The sequence below is a fragment of the Tachyglossus aculeatus genome, chromosome 3 (genome assembly GCF_015852505.1).
Source record: "Tachyglossus aculeatus isolate mTacAcu1 chromosome 3, mTacAcu1.pri, whole genome shotgun sequence".
In the NCBI taxonomy this organism is placed as follows: Eukaryota; Metazoa; Chordata; class Mammalia; order Monotremata; family Tachyglossidae; genus Tachyglossus; species Tachyglossus aculeatus.
Window position 1 is genome coordinate 69,137,846 of NC_052068.1, and position 12,923 is coordinate 69,150,768.

At 41.6% G+C, this 12,923-nt stretch overlaps 1 protein-coding gene across 1 annotated transcript in view; it reads right to left on the minus strand.

Moving 5' to 3' along the window:
• The window catches only part of WAPL (WAPL cohesin release factor), a 111,286-nt gene that overhangs the window by 6,326 nt on the left and 92,037 nt on the right, over positions 1–12,923 (minus strand). The window contains exons 10-14 of the mRNA XM_038743572.1: positions 9,362–9,473; positions 8,769–8,866; positions 7,858–7,934; positions 2,498–2,673; positions 1,771–1,886 (exon numbers count right to left, since the gene is read on the minus strand). Of these exons, the coding sequence (XP_038599500.1) occupies positions 1,771–1,886; positions 2,498–2,673; positions 7,858–7,934; positions 8,769–8,866; positions 9,362–9,473 (579 nt within the window). The remainder of the gene's footprint in view (positions 1–1,770; positions 1,887–2,497; positions 2,674–7,857; positions 7,935–8,768; positions 8,867–9,361; positions 9,474–12,923) is intronic.

Consider the following 12,923-nt stretch of genomic DNA (forward strand, 5'->3'; position numbering starts at 1 on the left):
TTCTAATCAATCAATCAATCAATCGTATTTATTGAGCGCTTACTGTGTGCAGAGCATGGTACTAAGCGCTTGGGAAGTACAAGTTGGCAACATATAGAGACAGTCCCTACCCGACAGTGGGCTCACAGTCTAGAAGATGGCTCTGCCACTGACCTGTTGGGTGACAACTTCCTGTGACTTAAAATCCCCGTGCCTCAGTTTCTTTATTTGTAAAACCGGAATTCAATACCTGTTCTCCATCCTACTTAGACTCTGAAGCCCGTGTGGGATAGGGACTTTGTTCGACCTGATTCCTTGTAGCTACCCCAGTGCTTAGCACAGAGTATTATTAAACACTTTTTGTCAAGCACTGTTCAGAGTGCTGGGGTAGATACACATTAAGCAGGTTGGACACAATCCCTGCCTCTCATGGAGCTCACAGTCTAAGCAGGAGGGAAAACAAGTATTTGAACTCCATTTTACAGTTGAATAAACTGAGGCAGAGAGAAGTTACGTGACTTGTCCAAGGTCACTCAGCAAACAACTGGTGGAGTCAGGATTAGAAACCAGGTCCCCGGGCTTCCAGACCCAAGCACTAGGCCACACTGCTTCACATAGTAAGTGCCTAACAAACACCACCATAATTCACATTATAGAAGTCTATGTGTTTCCACTGAGATTATAAATCCCGAAAGTAGCTTGTGTGTGCAGCATTTTGCTCACCCCACCGATCAATCAATGAGAAGCAGCATGGCTTAGTGGAGAGCATGAGTCTGGGATTCAGAAGGACCTGAGTTCTAATCCTGGCTCTGCAATTTATCTGCTGTGTGACCTTGAGCAAGTCACTTAACTTCTCTGGGCCTGTTTGTTACCTCATCTGTAAAATGGGGATTAAGACTGTGAGCCCCATGTGGGACATCGACCGTGTCCAACCTAATTAGCTTGTATCATCATCATCATCAATCGTATTTATTGAGCATTTACTATGTGCAGAGCACTGTACTAAGCGCTTGGGAAGTACAAATTGGCAACATATAGAGACAGTCCCTACCCAACAGTGGGCTCACAGTCTAAAAGGGGGAGACAGAGAACAAAAACAAACATACTAACAAAATAAAATAAATAGAATACATATGTACAAGTAAAATAAATAGAGTGATAAATATGTACAAACATATATACATATATACAGGTGCTGTGCGGAAGGGAAGGAGGTAAATTGTGGGGGATGGAGAGGGGGACGAGGGGGAGAGGAAGGAAGGGGCTCAGTCTGGGAAGGCCTCCTGGAGGAGGTGAGCTCTCAGTAGGGCCTTGAAGGGAGGAAGAGAGTATAGTATACTAACCCAGTGCTTAGTATAGTGCCTGGAATGTAAGTAATACCATCAAAAATACCAATTAAAAAAAAAACAATGGTATTTAGTGAGTGCTCACTGGATGCAGAGCACTATTGCAAATGCTTGGGAAATTATAATACAAAAAGAGTTGTTCGGCATGATCCCTTTCCCAGGCATGATCCCTTGCCCACAAGTAGCTTACGGTATAGAAAGCAAGTCAGGCATTAATATAAACAAATTGTGGGTACGTACAAAAGTGTTGGGGAGCTGAGGGTGGGGTGACTATCAAGTGCTTAAGGGGTCCAAATGTAGGTCCATGACCTCACCAGAAAGTCAGGACCCTAGGATGCAGTTCAAGCAGGGTTTTACTTGATGAAAAGGGGCCTAGGTAATACTTACTGCCCTGATTCAGCAAAGGCTAATTTACTGGTTCCCACTAATGTGGGTATTATCTTACCAGCACTCGAATGTCAAATCTTTGTTCTTGAGGTAGGAACTTTGGAACCTGAAGCACGCAGTTCATTGCTGTGCCTATCAGACCATCCTGTTCACCTGTTTTTGTACTGCCCCACTCTGAAAGGAAATTGTGAAGAGCTTTATTTAGACTGGCTCGTTTTCATAAACACAGCTAAATTCTCAAACCTTAAGGACGTTCAAAACCAGAGTGCAGAAACTACTAATACACTTGAAAAGTAACGCTACTTCCTTTTGCTTTTATGCAAATACTAAAACAATGATTCATTTAGTGGGCCTCAGCTATGATGCTTGCCGTGTCAGCTCTTGAATTAGGAAATGGCTCAATTCTGAGGAAAACCTACTGCTTATCCATAAAACATTTAAAATAAAAAGTCAGTCATCTGGAAAGCACAGGATAGAAGGCAATAGGATAGCTAGACAACGTAGTTTAAGCAGACAGATTAAATACAGTCCAACTATTTCTCAGCTTGGACCTCAGAGCCATTTGGGATTCAATGAGAGCCCTTTTGGGGTCCCTCCAGTCCAGACAGAAGGCCCTATGTCCAGACAACTGAGCTTTCCGAAATGGGTGAGTTTCTACATCACTTACCAAAATAGCATTCGCTATTTACGCAATAATTTTAGATAATGTACAATATTACTGACTGAAGAAATCATTAGCTTTTTCAAACCACATTGAACATAATGAAATGGCTAAAATAACTTACCATTATCATTAGTTAAGTTGAGCAGCACGCCAATGATGGCCCTCATGCAGTCTTCCACTGCTTTACCGACATGGTTCGTTACATTCTGGTGAGGCAGAGGCCTACTGTCAGGTAAACATATGCTATCCTCGGCACGGTTATAGCGTTGGATCAGTTCTTCACAATGCTGCAATGCTCTGAGTGAAAAAAAAGTAAAGCATCACACAATAAACAGTGTCGTAATATTTAATGATTGCCAGGTATGTAAGGTGCTAGGTCTTTAGTTGTGCTTTACACACAAACACACCACACACACACCCCTCCAATTGCTTTAAACACCCCCCCCCCCCCCCCCCACCCTCCAATTAATCACCCAATGGGGGTTCTTTCCAAACTTTCCACTTGGTGACAATTTAACCTATTCATTCTAATCAAAAAAACTGAAATGGTGTCATGAGATTAGATCACATTTCAGACTCTCTAATGAAAAGTTTCAGGTTCCATTTTCATCTTCAAGACGGCACTCTAAGGGGAAAAGGACAGCACACTGAAAGATGCGCCAGGCAGCCCTTTAAAATAAGGAGAATGGTGGGGAGGCATATTTGGGGCAAAACCAAAATCAGATAAACTAATGAGGCAGTGAGATGATGAAAATTGGGCTCTGAAGGGAAGTATATTATACTGCAAATCCCTCCCCACCACTCTCCTTATTTTTCTCTTCCTCCGTCCCTGGCCCCTATTCTTTGAACCTGAACCACTGTCCCCCCTCCATCCTGTCTCCTTCACACCCATGTTCCAGTACTTAACTGCAGCTCTGTCCCTCCTTCACCTCCAGCCCCTTCCCCAGACAGCCAGGAGAAGGAAAAGGGGGACAAGAGGGACAGTGTGACAACGACGGCAGCCACGGGCTCAGCAACAGCTGTGGCCCCCCATCCTGATCCGTCCAGTCCCTACCTCCATTCCCACGGCTAGGGCTGGGTAGGAGAGGTGGGGCTACAAGTCGGAATTGGGATGAGGGTGCAAGTGCCACGGTGGACACCATCGTGGTGAGAGGGGACCTGTGTTCCACCTGCTGGCACACGGCTCTGGGAAAGTGTGTTCGATCCAGCTGGGCTCCTGGGTGATTCTGGATGGGGATGGGGACAGAGTGGCAAGGGGCTACTGCTGTCATAAGTGGAGTCGCTGAGGGCCGGGGCTGGTATAGCTAGCAGGGAAGGTCAGGAAGGTGGAGGTGGCGGAGGGGACAGGGGAGTGGTTTCAGGACAGGAGACAGGGCTAACTCCGTCCGACCCAGCTTCCACTTTCTCCTCTCTCTTTTTGCCACCCCCCTCTCGTTTCCTGGCAAAAATAAACCAGCTGTTTCTGGCGTCTCTGGTCGGCATAGAAGGTCACAGCTCCAAGCTACTGATTTTGAAGTGGTGAGGAGGAGGGACAGCGAGAGGATAAAGTGATGAGAGAGCGACTCACTTCTCTGCAGTGACTGGACACGTTAGGTGGCACTTACAGATCTTGGGCTATATAAACGACTAGTGCATGACATATCAATGTTCTACATTTTAAGGTCACCTGAAACCAGGGTTATACTTGGGTACTTTTATGCGGAGCACTGGGCTACACAATTGGCGGATGGATAAATGTGCTCCCTGTCCAGGATGACAAACATCTAATGAATAAGCAAAATGATCAATGAACTACAGTTGAAAACGTGATTAGGGATATCTGATAATCCAAATGCATAAACAAATCACTACTAGATACGTGCATAGGAGTTCTAAGTCGGCTTGGGGGGAAAAACGTGGCCGGGATGGTGAAGGGGATTCATTAGGGAATGAATCATGGAGGAGGTGATTCCAAGCAAGGGGAAAGGCAAAAATATTGGGTTGGAGGTGGGAGAGTCAAGAGTGACGGACACCTAGGAAATGTGCTGGTTAAACTGCCCTGCCTCCATCCCTCTTATCTTCTCAAGCTCCAGTCTTCCATGACTAGTTCTCTCTCGTGGTTTACTGTCTCATATCGCCTTACTTTCTTGCAAATCTCCTACCTGTCTCCCCAACAATTATTCAATCTAACAATCTCCCTCCCATGAAGATTCCATACTAAATGTAATAAAAGCCAAAAGTAATAAAATGCCACGCCCTTCTGAGTTTTGATCAAAGGTCTTCTTTGCAAAAATTTATTGGAATTGTTATTGTTTTCATTTAAAACAGTTACAAAACAAAGAAGCAGCATGGCCTGCTGGATAAAACAAGGACTTGGGAGTCAGAAGGACCTGTTCTCTCTTCCTCCCTCCAGGCTCGCATCTCCTCCTGTCTTCAGGATCTCTCTACTTGGATGTCTACTCGCCACCTACAACTCAACATGTCCAAGACAGAGCTCCTTATCTTCCCTTCCAAACCCTGTCCTCTCCCTGATTTTCCCATCACTGTGGATGGCATTACCATCCCTCCCGTCTCCTAAGTCCACAATCTTGGTGTCATCTTTGACTCAGCTCTCTCATTCACCCCACCCATCCAATCCATCACCAGTGCCTGCTAGTCTCACCTTCACAACATCACCAAGATCCGCCATTTCCTCTCCATCCAAACCGCTACCACATTAGTACAATCACTCATCCTATCCCCACTCGATTACTACATCAGCCTCCTCCTGACCTCCCCACTTCAGTCCATACTTCACTCTGTTGCCCGGATTATCTTTCTAGAGAAACGCTCTGGGCATGTCACCCCACCTTCTCAAAAATCTCCAGTGGTTGCCTATCAACATCCATATCAAGCATAAACTCCTCACTATTGGCTTCAAAGCTCCCCTCCCCTCCTACCTCACGCCCTTTTCTCCTTCTACATCCCAGCCCGCACACTCTGCTCCTCTGGTGCTAACCTTCTTACTGTGCCTCGTTCTCGCCTGTCTTGCCGTCGGCCCTGGCCCATTTCCTACCTCTGGCCCTGTAATGCTCTCCCTCCTCAAATCCTCCTAAAAACCACACTTCCCCCTTTCAAAGCCCTACGGAAGGCTCACCTCCTCCAAGAGGCCTTCCCAGACTAAGCCCCCCTTTTCCTCAGCTCCACCTTCCCGTCACCCTGACTCATTCCCTTTGCTCTACCCACCCCACAGCACTTGTGTATATACGTACGTACCTATAATTCTATTTACATTAATGCCTGTTTACTTGTTTGGATATCTGTCTCGCCCCCTTCTAGATTGTAAATCCAGTGGAGGCAGAGATTGTCTATTGCTGAATTGTACTTTCCAAGCACAGTGCTCTGCACACAGTAAGCGCTCAAATACAATTGAATGAATGAATGATCTAATCCCAGCTCCGCCACTGGTCTGCTGTGTGACCATGGGCCAGTCACTTAACTTGTCTGTGCCTGTTACCTCATTTGTAAAGCAGGGATTAAGACTGTGAGCCCACATGGGACATGGACTGTGTCCAACCTGATTAGCTTATATTTTATCCCAGTGCTTAGTATAGTTCCTGTACAGTATAATATTGTTCCTGGCACAAAATAAGCACTTAAATACCATATTGGGGGATGGGGGGAGAGAACGGGACTAAAAAAAAAAAAAAACGTAATTTTCAATGGTCCATCCAGTCTAATATTCAAACTACAATATTTATTGAACACTTTCTTTGTGCAGAACACTGTACTAAGCACTTGGGAGAGAGCAATGTATCAGGAGCTGGTAGACACTTTCCCTGCCAACAAGGAGTTTACAGTCTAGATGGGGGGAGACAGACATTAAAATAAATAGATACATGTAAAAAAGAGCTGTGGAGCTGAGGGTAGGGGGAATAAAGGGAATAAAGCATAAAGGGAGAAGGAGTGGGGTAACGAGGACTTAACTGGGGAATGCCTCTTTGAGGAAATGTGATTTTAAGAAGGCTATTCTGTTCATGACTGCAACATTAAAGGAATCTTGGAGCAACAGGATGACAGTCGCTATCCTTGACATTATTCCTCATGGTTACGGATGTAATGACATTCATTAACTCCTACTTCCTGACCCCAATAGCTCATTATAGGCCTACTGTATTTTAATTTATTCAAACCTCTTTTGAAATTAAAGATATCACCAGCCTACACAACTATTAATCCCACATGCTTGCTACCCATAATGAGAAAAATGGGCTAAATATTAACCTATGCCCCCAATACAAAAGGGTCACTGTTTCTCAGATTTACTCTTATAAATTGCAGGAACACAACGTTATTCATAAATGTGTATCAGAATGATTTGATGAAGATGAGCAACTTGTTTTCTCAGTTCTGAACTTCTTAAAATGGCTGGGAGTGTGTTTTTCCCCTTGAATTTGGCAAGTCCTGGGCAAGAATGTACACTGGCACATCAGCTGTAGGGTTTCAAATGGACTTAGTGACTCACAAAATCTGCCACTTCATAAATAAATCTGAAGTAGAATCTGATCCAGAAAAACATACAATATCCTACGAGACTGCTAAAATGAAATGTAAACTTGATCATCTATGCTACCTTTCTCAAATCCTAGCTCTAAGACGCTGAAAAAGAAAGGTAATCCCCAAATTTATTTCCAAACTCGGTATATAAAAAGTCAAAACTTCTGATTTGGTACAGACTAAAAGACCACTCAGACAACACCTACCCAGAATGGTCCCAGACAGGTGAGTGTATGTCTACCTTATTTCTCCTCAGCAAATCCTACAACTTCCTTTGCGAGCATGCTTTGACAGCTCTAAATCCACAGACAGGAAGGCCTTTCCAATCTCCTCCTTGAATCCTTTCCTAACATCATGGAAGTCCAAGTACAATGTCTCATCCACCTCTATGAAATATTATTTTTCAGTCATTGATACCTTCCACCATGTTTAGAAGTTTGGTTATTACATTCTGTCACAAAGGACTGGAATTTTTTGAGGGCATAATGACTGGCATTATCTCTCTCAAATGTGCACTCTGAATTAACATTTGAATGACCACAATATCTAAGCATCATGGAACTCTATTAGCCACATTCAATCCTGGTTGCTGCTTCTCCCACTTCCCCGGTAGCATGCCAGTCTGTTTTATAATAGAAAAGGTGAATTGAAGTGTTTTACGGAAATTTGCGGAAGAGCAAACTGAGGCTGAGCACTGTGAAAGCATACCCAACTTGGCTTGCTCCTGCTAGTAAGTTATGACCATTAAGTAATATATTAAACTGAAGTCTGGCCTATAACCGCTCATGGAATCAAAACTTGGAATTCACCAGGTTTTGAAAAATATGCTCTGAAAAATGAAACATAGCTGCTTATACACTAGAATAGCTTCTTTTTCAAATGAGTGAACTCAATAATATTCCACTTATTTGCTTATAGAATCAAATCACATTATATAATCCATGAAATTGTTCCAGTGGGACTTACTTAGCTGATGAAACTATAAGTTGTGAATCTTTGTAGGCTATCAAGTAGCTTTGATTCTCTGGATTATGCACTGTTACCTAAAGAAAAATATCGACAGGGTTAAAAAAAACCTTCAGAAATGGGTAATTTTGGTAACCTACAAGAAATAAATCCTTTATTTTCTCTACATGTTCGTGTCAATCATTTTCACCCAGTAACTATTTGGTTGATATCTGGCTCACCCAGTAACAAATTCCAGCCTGTAATTTCCACCATCTATTAACCTTTTATAGCATTTGCAAGTAGGACAAGGGGCTACAGAAACACCTGCTTCTTAAGGCAATCTGATTTAATCTCAGGCATTGGACTCCAGAATTGACCTTAAAATAAACGGTGCTTAAATGTAGGGTGTGAGGTGGAACAAAAAGAATGACAACTCACAAGAGGTAAGCCAGAACTGAACATGAGGGCCAGCTACCTATAGAACCTTGGACAACTAGCAAAAAAACCCCAAAAACCCAAATAACCAAACCTTCCAGATATCACATTTCATTAAACATGTCAATCCTACTGATCACAGTGGCGACATTAACAATTCATCATTCAAATACACTATATTGGCTTAGTAAAGGTCATAATTATGTTTGATTGATGAACAAAGTTATCACTTCATTGCCAAAACAGATTCAAGAAAGATTTCATCAAGGTTTTTTGTTTTGTTTTTAAAAGGACTTAAAGTTAATTTGTAATAGACAGGGGATTTCCAGCATTTTGCCCATTTTTTATGTTGAACTACAGTTTATAAAAACAAACAGCAATTTCTCAAAAAAAACAAACAGCTTAACAATGACAAATCATTTTTACATCTTCACATAGGAAAGTTGGATCGGCAGCATGTTTAATATTCCAAAACAGTGCTTATTCATACTTACACTTTCTAAAACCCGTAAACATCTCTCTGCTCCCCACAATGAAGCAACAAGTTTCTCTTCATCTTCATCACTACTTAAATGATCCACACATTCTTTTACTAAGGAATAAAACATTTTTGTCATTTATATTATTTACGTTTAAACACATGTAGAGAGTTGAGACACTGATGATGCCTCAAATAAGTCTCCAAAAATCCACATATAAAATTTTAACTGGTTAATAATCAAAAAAAGCTATGAAAAGGTGAAGGATTGTATAATTATACCTGCCCAACTGTGTGGTTAATTGAAGCATGATGCAAAAAAATCAATTTTTAAGCTAAACAAATATATATTTAAGGGCAACTGAAAATAACGCTTCCTTCCGGCTGATTTTCCCTTAAATCTCCTCCACTATACAGCTGTGATTATAAAAAGCAGCAAATTCCTAAAAGGAATAAGAACTCATGGTAGACAGAACTATTACATACACAGTAAGTGGCTTTCATTGAAAGTGTTCATAGTCAAATGTTAAGCCAGTTGGTGAAAAACTTGAGTGGCCTCAGCTCAATCTGGTGATGCAACATTTTGGAAAATGAATTTATTCATCGTACCTTTATCTACAATATGATCAAGGCCACCCAAAAGACGCAGCTCTTCTTTAAACCAGTCTCCTGCTCGTTTTGAAGTAAGGGACAGTAACGTTTCCATTGCTAAATGCCCAGTCTGAAAACAAAATGTTTTATTAGTTAACTCTACTATGAATTAAAAGTGTGAGCCCAATGTGGAACAACCTTATTACCTTGTATCTACCAAAGCACTTAGAACAGTGGTTGGCACATAGTCAGCGCTTAATACCATAATAATAATACCTTAATAATGATTTTTAAAACAAACAGGCTCTTATATGTTCTTATTAAACTGAGCCCTTATATCAGGGCACAAAATGAAACACGCCCATGGTATACGCAAACAACATATTGTTTGGAATACACAGCTTATTTAACAAGCAAAGATAATTTCAAATTACATCACCATAAGAACAAAAAATTTACATGCAGAAGGAAAAAACAATTTAGAAATTTAGCACCCTAACAATCTGTATTAGTCCAGAGAGTGAATGGCAGGGACTGTTTCCAACCCGATCAGCTTGTATCTACCCCAGCGCTTAGTACAGTGCATGGCACATAGGAAGCGCTTAGTGGAAAGAGCACGGGCTTTGGAGTCAGAGGTCATGGGTTCAAATCCCCACTTCGCCACCGTGGCTCAGTGGAAAGAGCACGGGCTTTGGTGTCAGAGGTCATGGGTTTGAATCCCAGCTCCACCACAAGTCTGCTGGGTGACCTTGGGCAAGTCACTTAACTTCTCTGAGCCTCAGTTACCTCATCTGTAAAAATGGGGATTAAGACTGTGAGCCCCACGTGGGACAACTTGATCACATTGTATCCCCCCCCAGCGCTTAGAACAGTGCTTTGCACATAGTAAGCGCTTAACAAATGCCATCATCATCATTATTATTATTATTACGTCTGCTGTGTGACCTTGGGCAAGTCAGTTAACTTCTCTGAGCCTCAGTTACCTCATCTGTAAAATGGGTATTAAAAGATTGTGAGCCCCACGTGGGGCAACTTGATCACCTTGTATCCCCCCAGCGCTTAGAACAGTGCTCTGCACATAGTAAGCACTTAACAAATGCCACTATTATTACTATTATCACAATCATACAATCATTTTAACCAAATTATCTTATCTTGTAGAGGAAGCATGGATATGCTGGGGGCAAAGGGTACGATGTGAGGGGGCAAGCACCTTGATTAAAGTGGGACCTCTTTGGGAATCTTGTCCTCAGAGACCGTATACTTGTCCGCTCACGTCAAAAAATGGTCAAAATTAACTGTTCAGCAGCAATGAGCCACCAGAGGGAGCATGGGTAAAAAATTAAATTTGCATAACTATTAAAAGTATTTCTACTAACTAAAAAAAGTTTATTCCCTATGTTAGCTTTATGTAGTTTGAATTGAGAGAAAGAAAAACCTTTCTTTCCGACTAAATTCAATTGTACATGCCAAAAGTCTCTGAATCCATCAATGGTATTTGAGCGCTTCCTAATAATAATAATAATAGTAATGATGGCATTTGCTAAGCGCTCACTATGTGCAGAGCACTGTTCTAAGCGCTGGAGGGGATACAAGGTGATCAAGTTGTCCCACGTGGGGCTCACAGTCTTAATCCCCATTTTACAGATGAGGGAACTGAGGCTCAGAGAGGTTAAGTGACTTGCCCAAGGTCACACAGCGGACATGTGGTGGAGCCAGCAATGTACTAAGCAGGTTCAATCTGCAAACCAAAGCAAGCAGGCTATGCTCCTCCAAAGGTGTTTGAAGAAGTTAGAATCACATCAGAAACACAACTGACAACTAATTTACGTTTCATTAAAGGAGGAAATCATTGGGATTCACCTCAGCTAAGAATCAAGAAGTACCATTCAATCCTGCATAATAGCCACACTTGGAAATACTATTACTATTTATTGTATTTTTGAAGCATATACTGTGGGTCAAACACTATTCTAAGTTCTGGAGTTAATCAAGTTGGACACAGTCCCCAGGCTGGACACAGTAAGCACTCAAATACAATTAAATACAATTGAATGAATCCCTCTTGGGGCTCACAGACTAAGAAATGCCTCCTCCACTTTTCCCTAAGGGTATGTTCTAAGAAAAGAGTGCAAGGGCAAAGTGTTAAGGACATCCATTTTCCCTAAAGACAAAGGTTGAGACTTTTAACTTAATTGGGCCATTTTTCCCTGCATAATATTCAGCTGATTTATATGAGGGCATTAGTGGAAACAGGCCCATGGATAGCTTTTTTACTCTGCACTTTCCAAGCAGTGCATGGCACCAAGTAGGTACTCAAATTCTACTGCTGCTGCTGCTACCACTACTACGACAAATTTGCTTTTAAGAACAACCTTATTTATCTATATACTGGACACCCTCCCCACCCAGACCTGAAGCCTGGCCCCAGATGGGGAGGGTGGAAAGTTTTGAAACTGTGGGAAGGGATCCTTCCCCAAACTACATCATCATCATCATCATCATCAATCGTATTTATTGAGCGCTTACTGTGTGCAGAGCACTGTACTAAGTGCTTGGGAAGTACAAGTTGGCAACACTTAGAGACAGTCCCTACCCAACAGTGGGCTCACAGTCTGAAAGGGGGAGACAGAGAACAAAACCAAACAGACTAACAAAATAAAATAAATAGAATAGATATGTACAAGTAAAATAGAGTAATAAATATGTACAAACATATATACATATATACAGAACTATATATATATATATATATAAACTACAGAACAGAGACCCTGGCAGGACTGTGAGTGTAGCGAGCTTTATCTAACAGAATCCTAAAACAATAAAATATAAACCATTCGCTTTGTCCCAAGGATTAAGCAGTGTATTATTACCTAGAAAATAGCCCCACTAACAGCTCTAATGGAACGCTCCCTTGCATTTTTATTTTTTTACATCTTACCCATCTCCTACCTCCTTGGGGTGGGGTGGGAAGAAATGACACATTTAAATCTAGACTGCTGGAAAGATCCATAAATGAGGTCAGAGAAAACTGCAATTCCTACCCAAAAAATGAAAACGAATTTATCCATTTCTTGGTCAACTCAATCTGCAAAACATCACTTTTGTTAATTTAGAAGCTGAAATGCTTCTCCAAAAGTCAGATTTGCCTTGCAAAATATATTTTTAAAATAAAAAAAATGCTTAACCCTACACATATGTAAAACAGTAAAAAACTGTGATCTAATAATGAGAACAGTTTTACTCAAGTAGATGATAATGCAAAACTTGCTAATGTAATACTGAAGAGGAAAATTTTTTAGGATCAAAAGATGGCAAAAACTAAGATCCTAAACTTTATTTCATCAAGGGCTTTCCCTTCAAAGCCCTACTGAGAGCTCACCTCCTCCAGGAGGCCTTCCCAGACTGAGCCCCCTCCTTCCTCTCCCCCTCCTCCCCTTCCCTCCTTCCCTTCCCCACAGCACCTGTATATATGTATACATGTTTGTACGTATTTATTACTCTAGTTATTTATTTTATTTGTACATATTTATTCTATTTATTTTATTTTGTTAATATGTTTTGTTTTGTTGTCTGT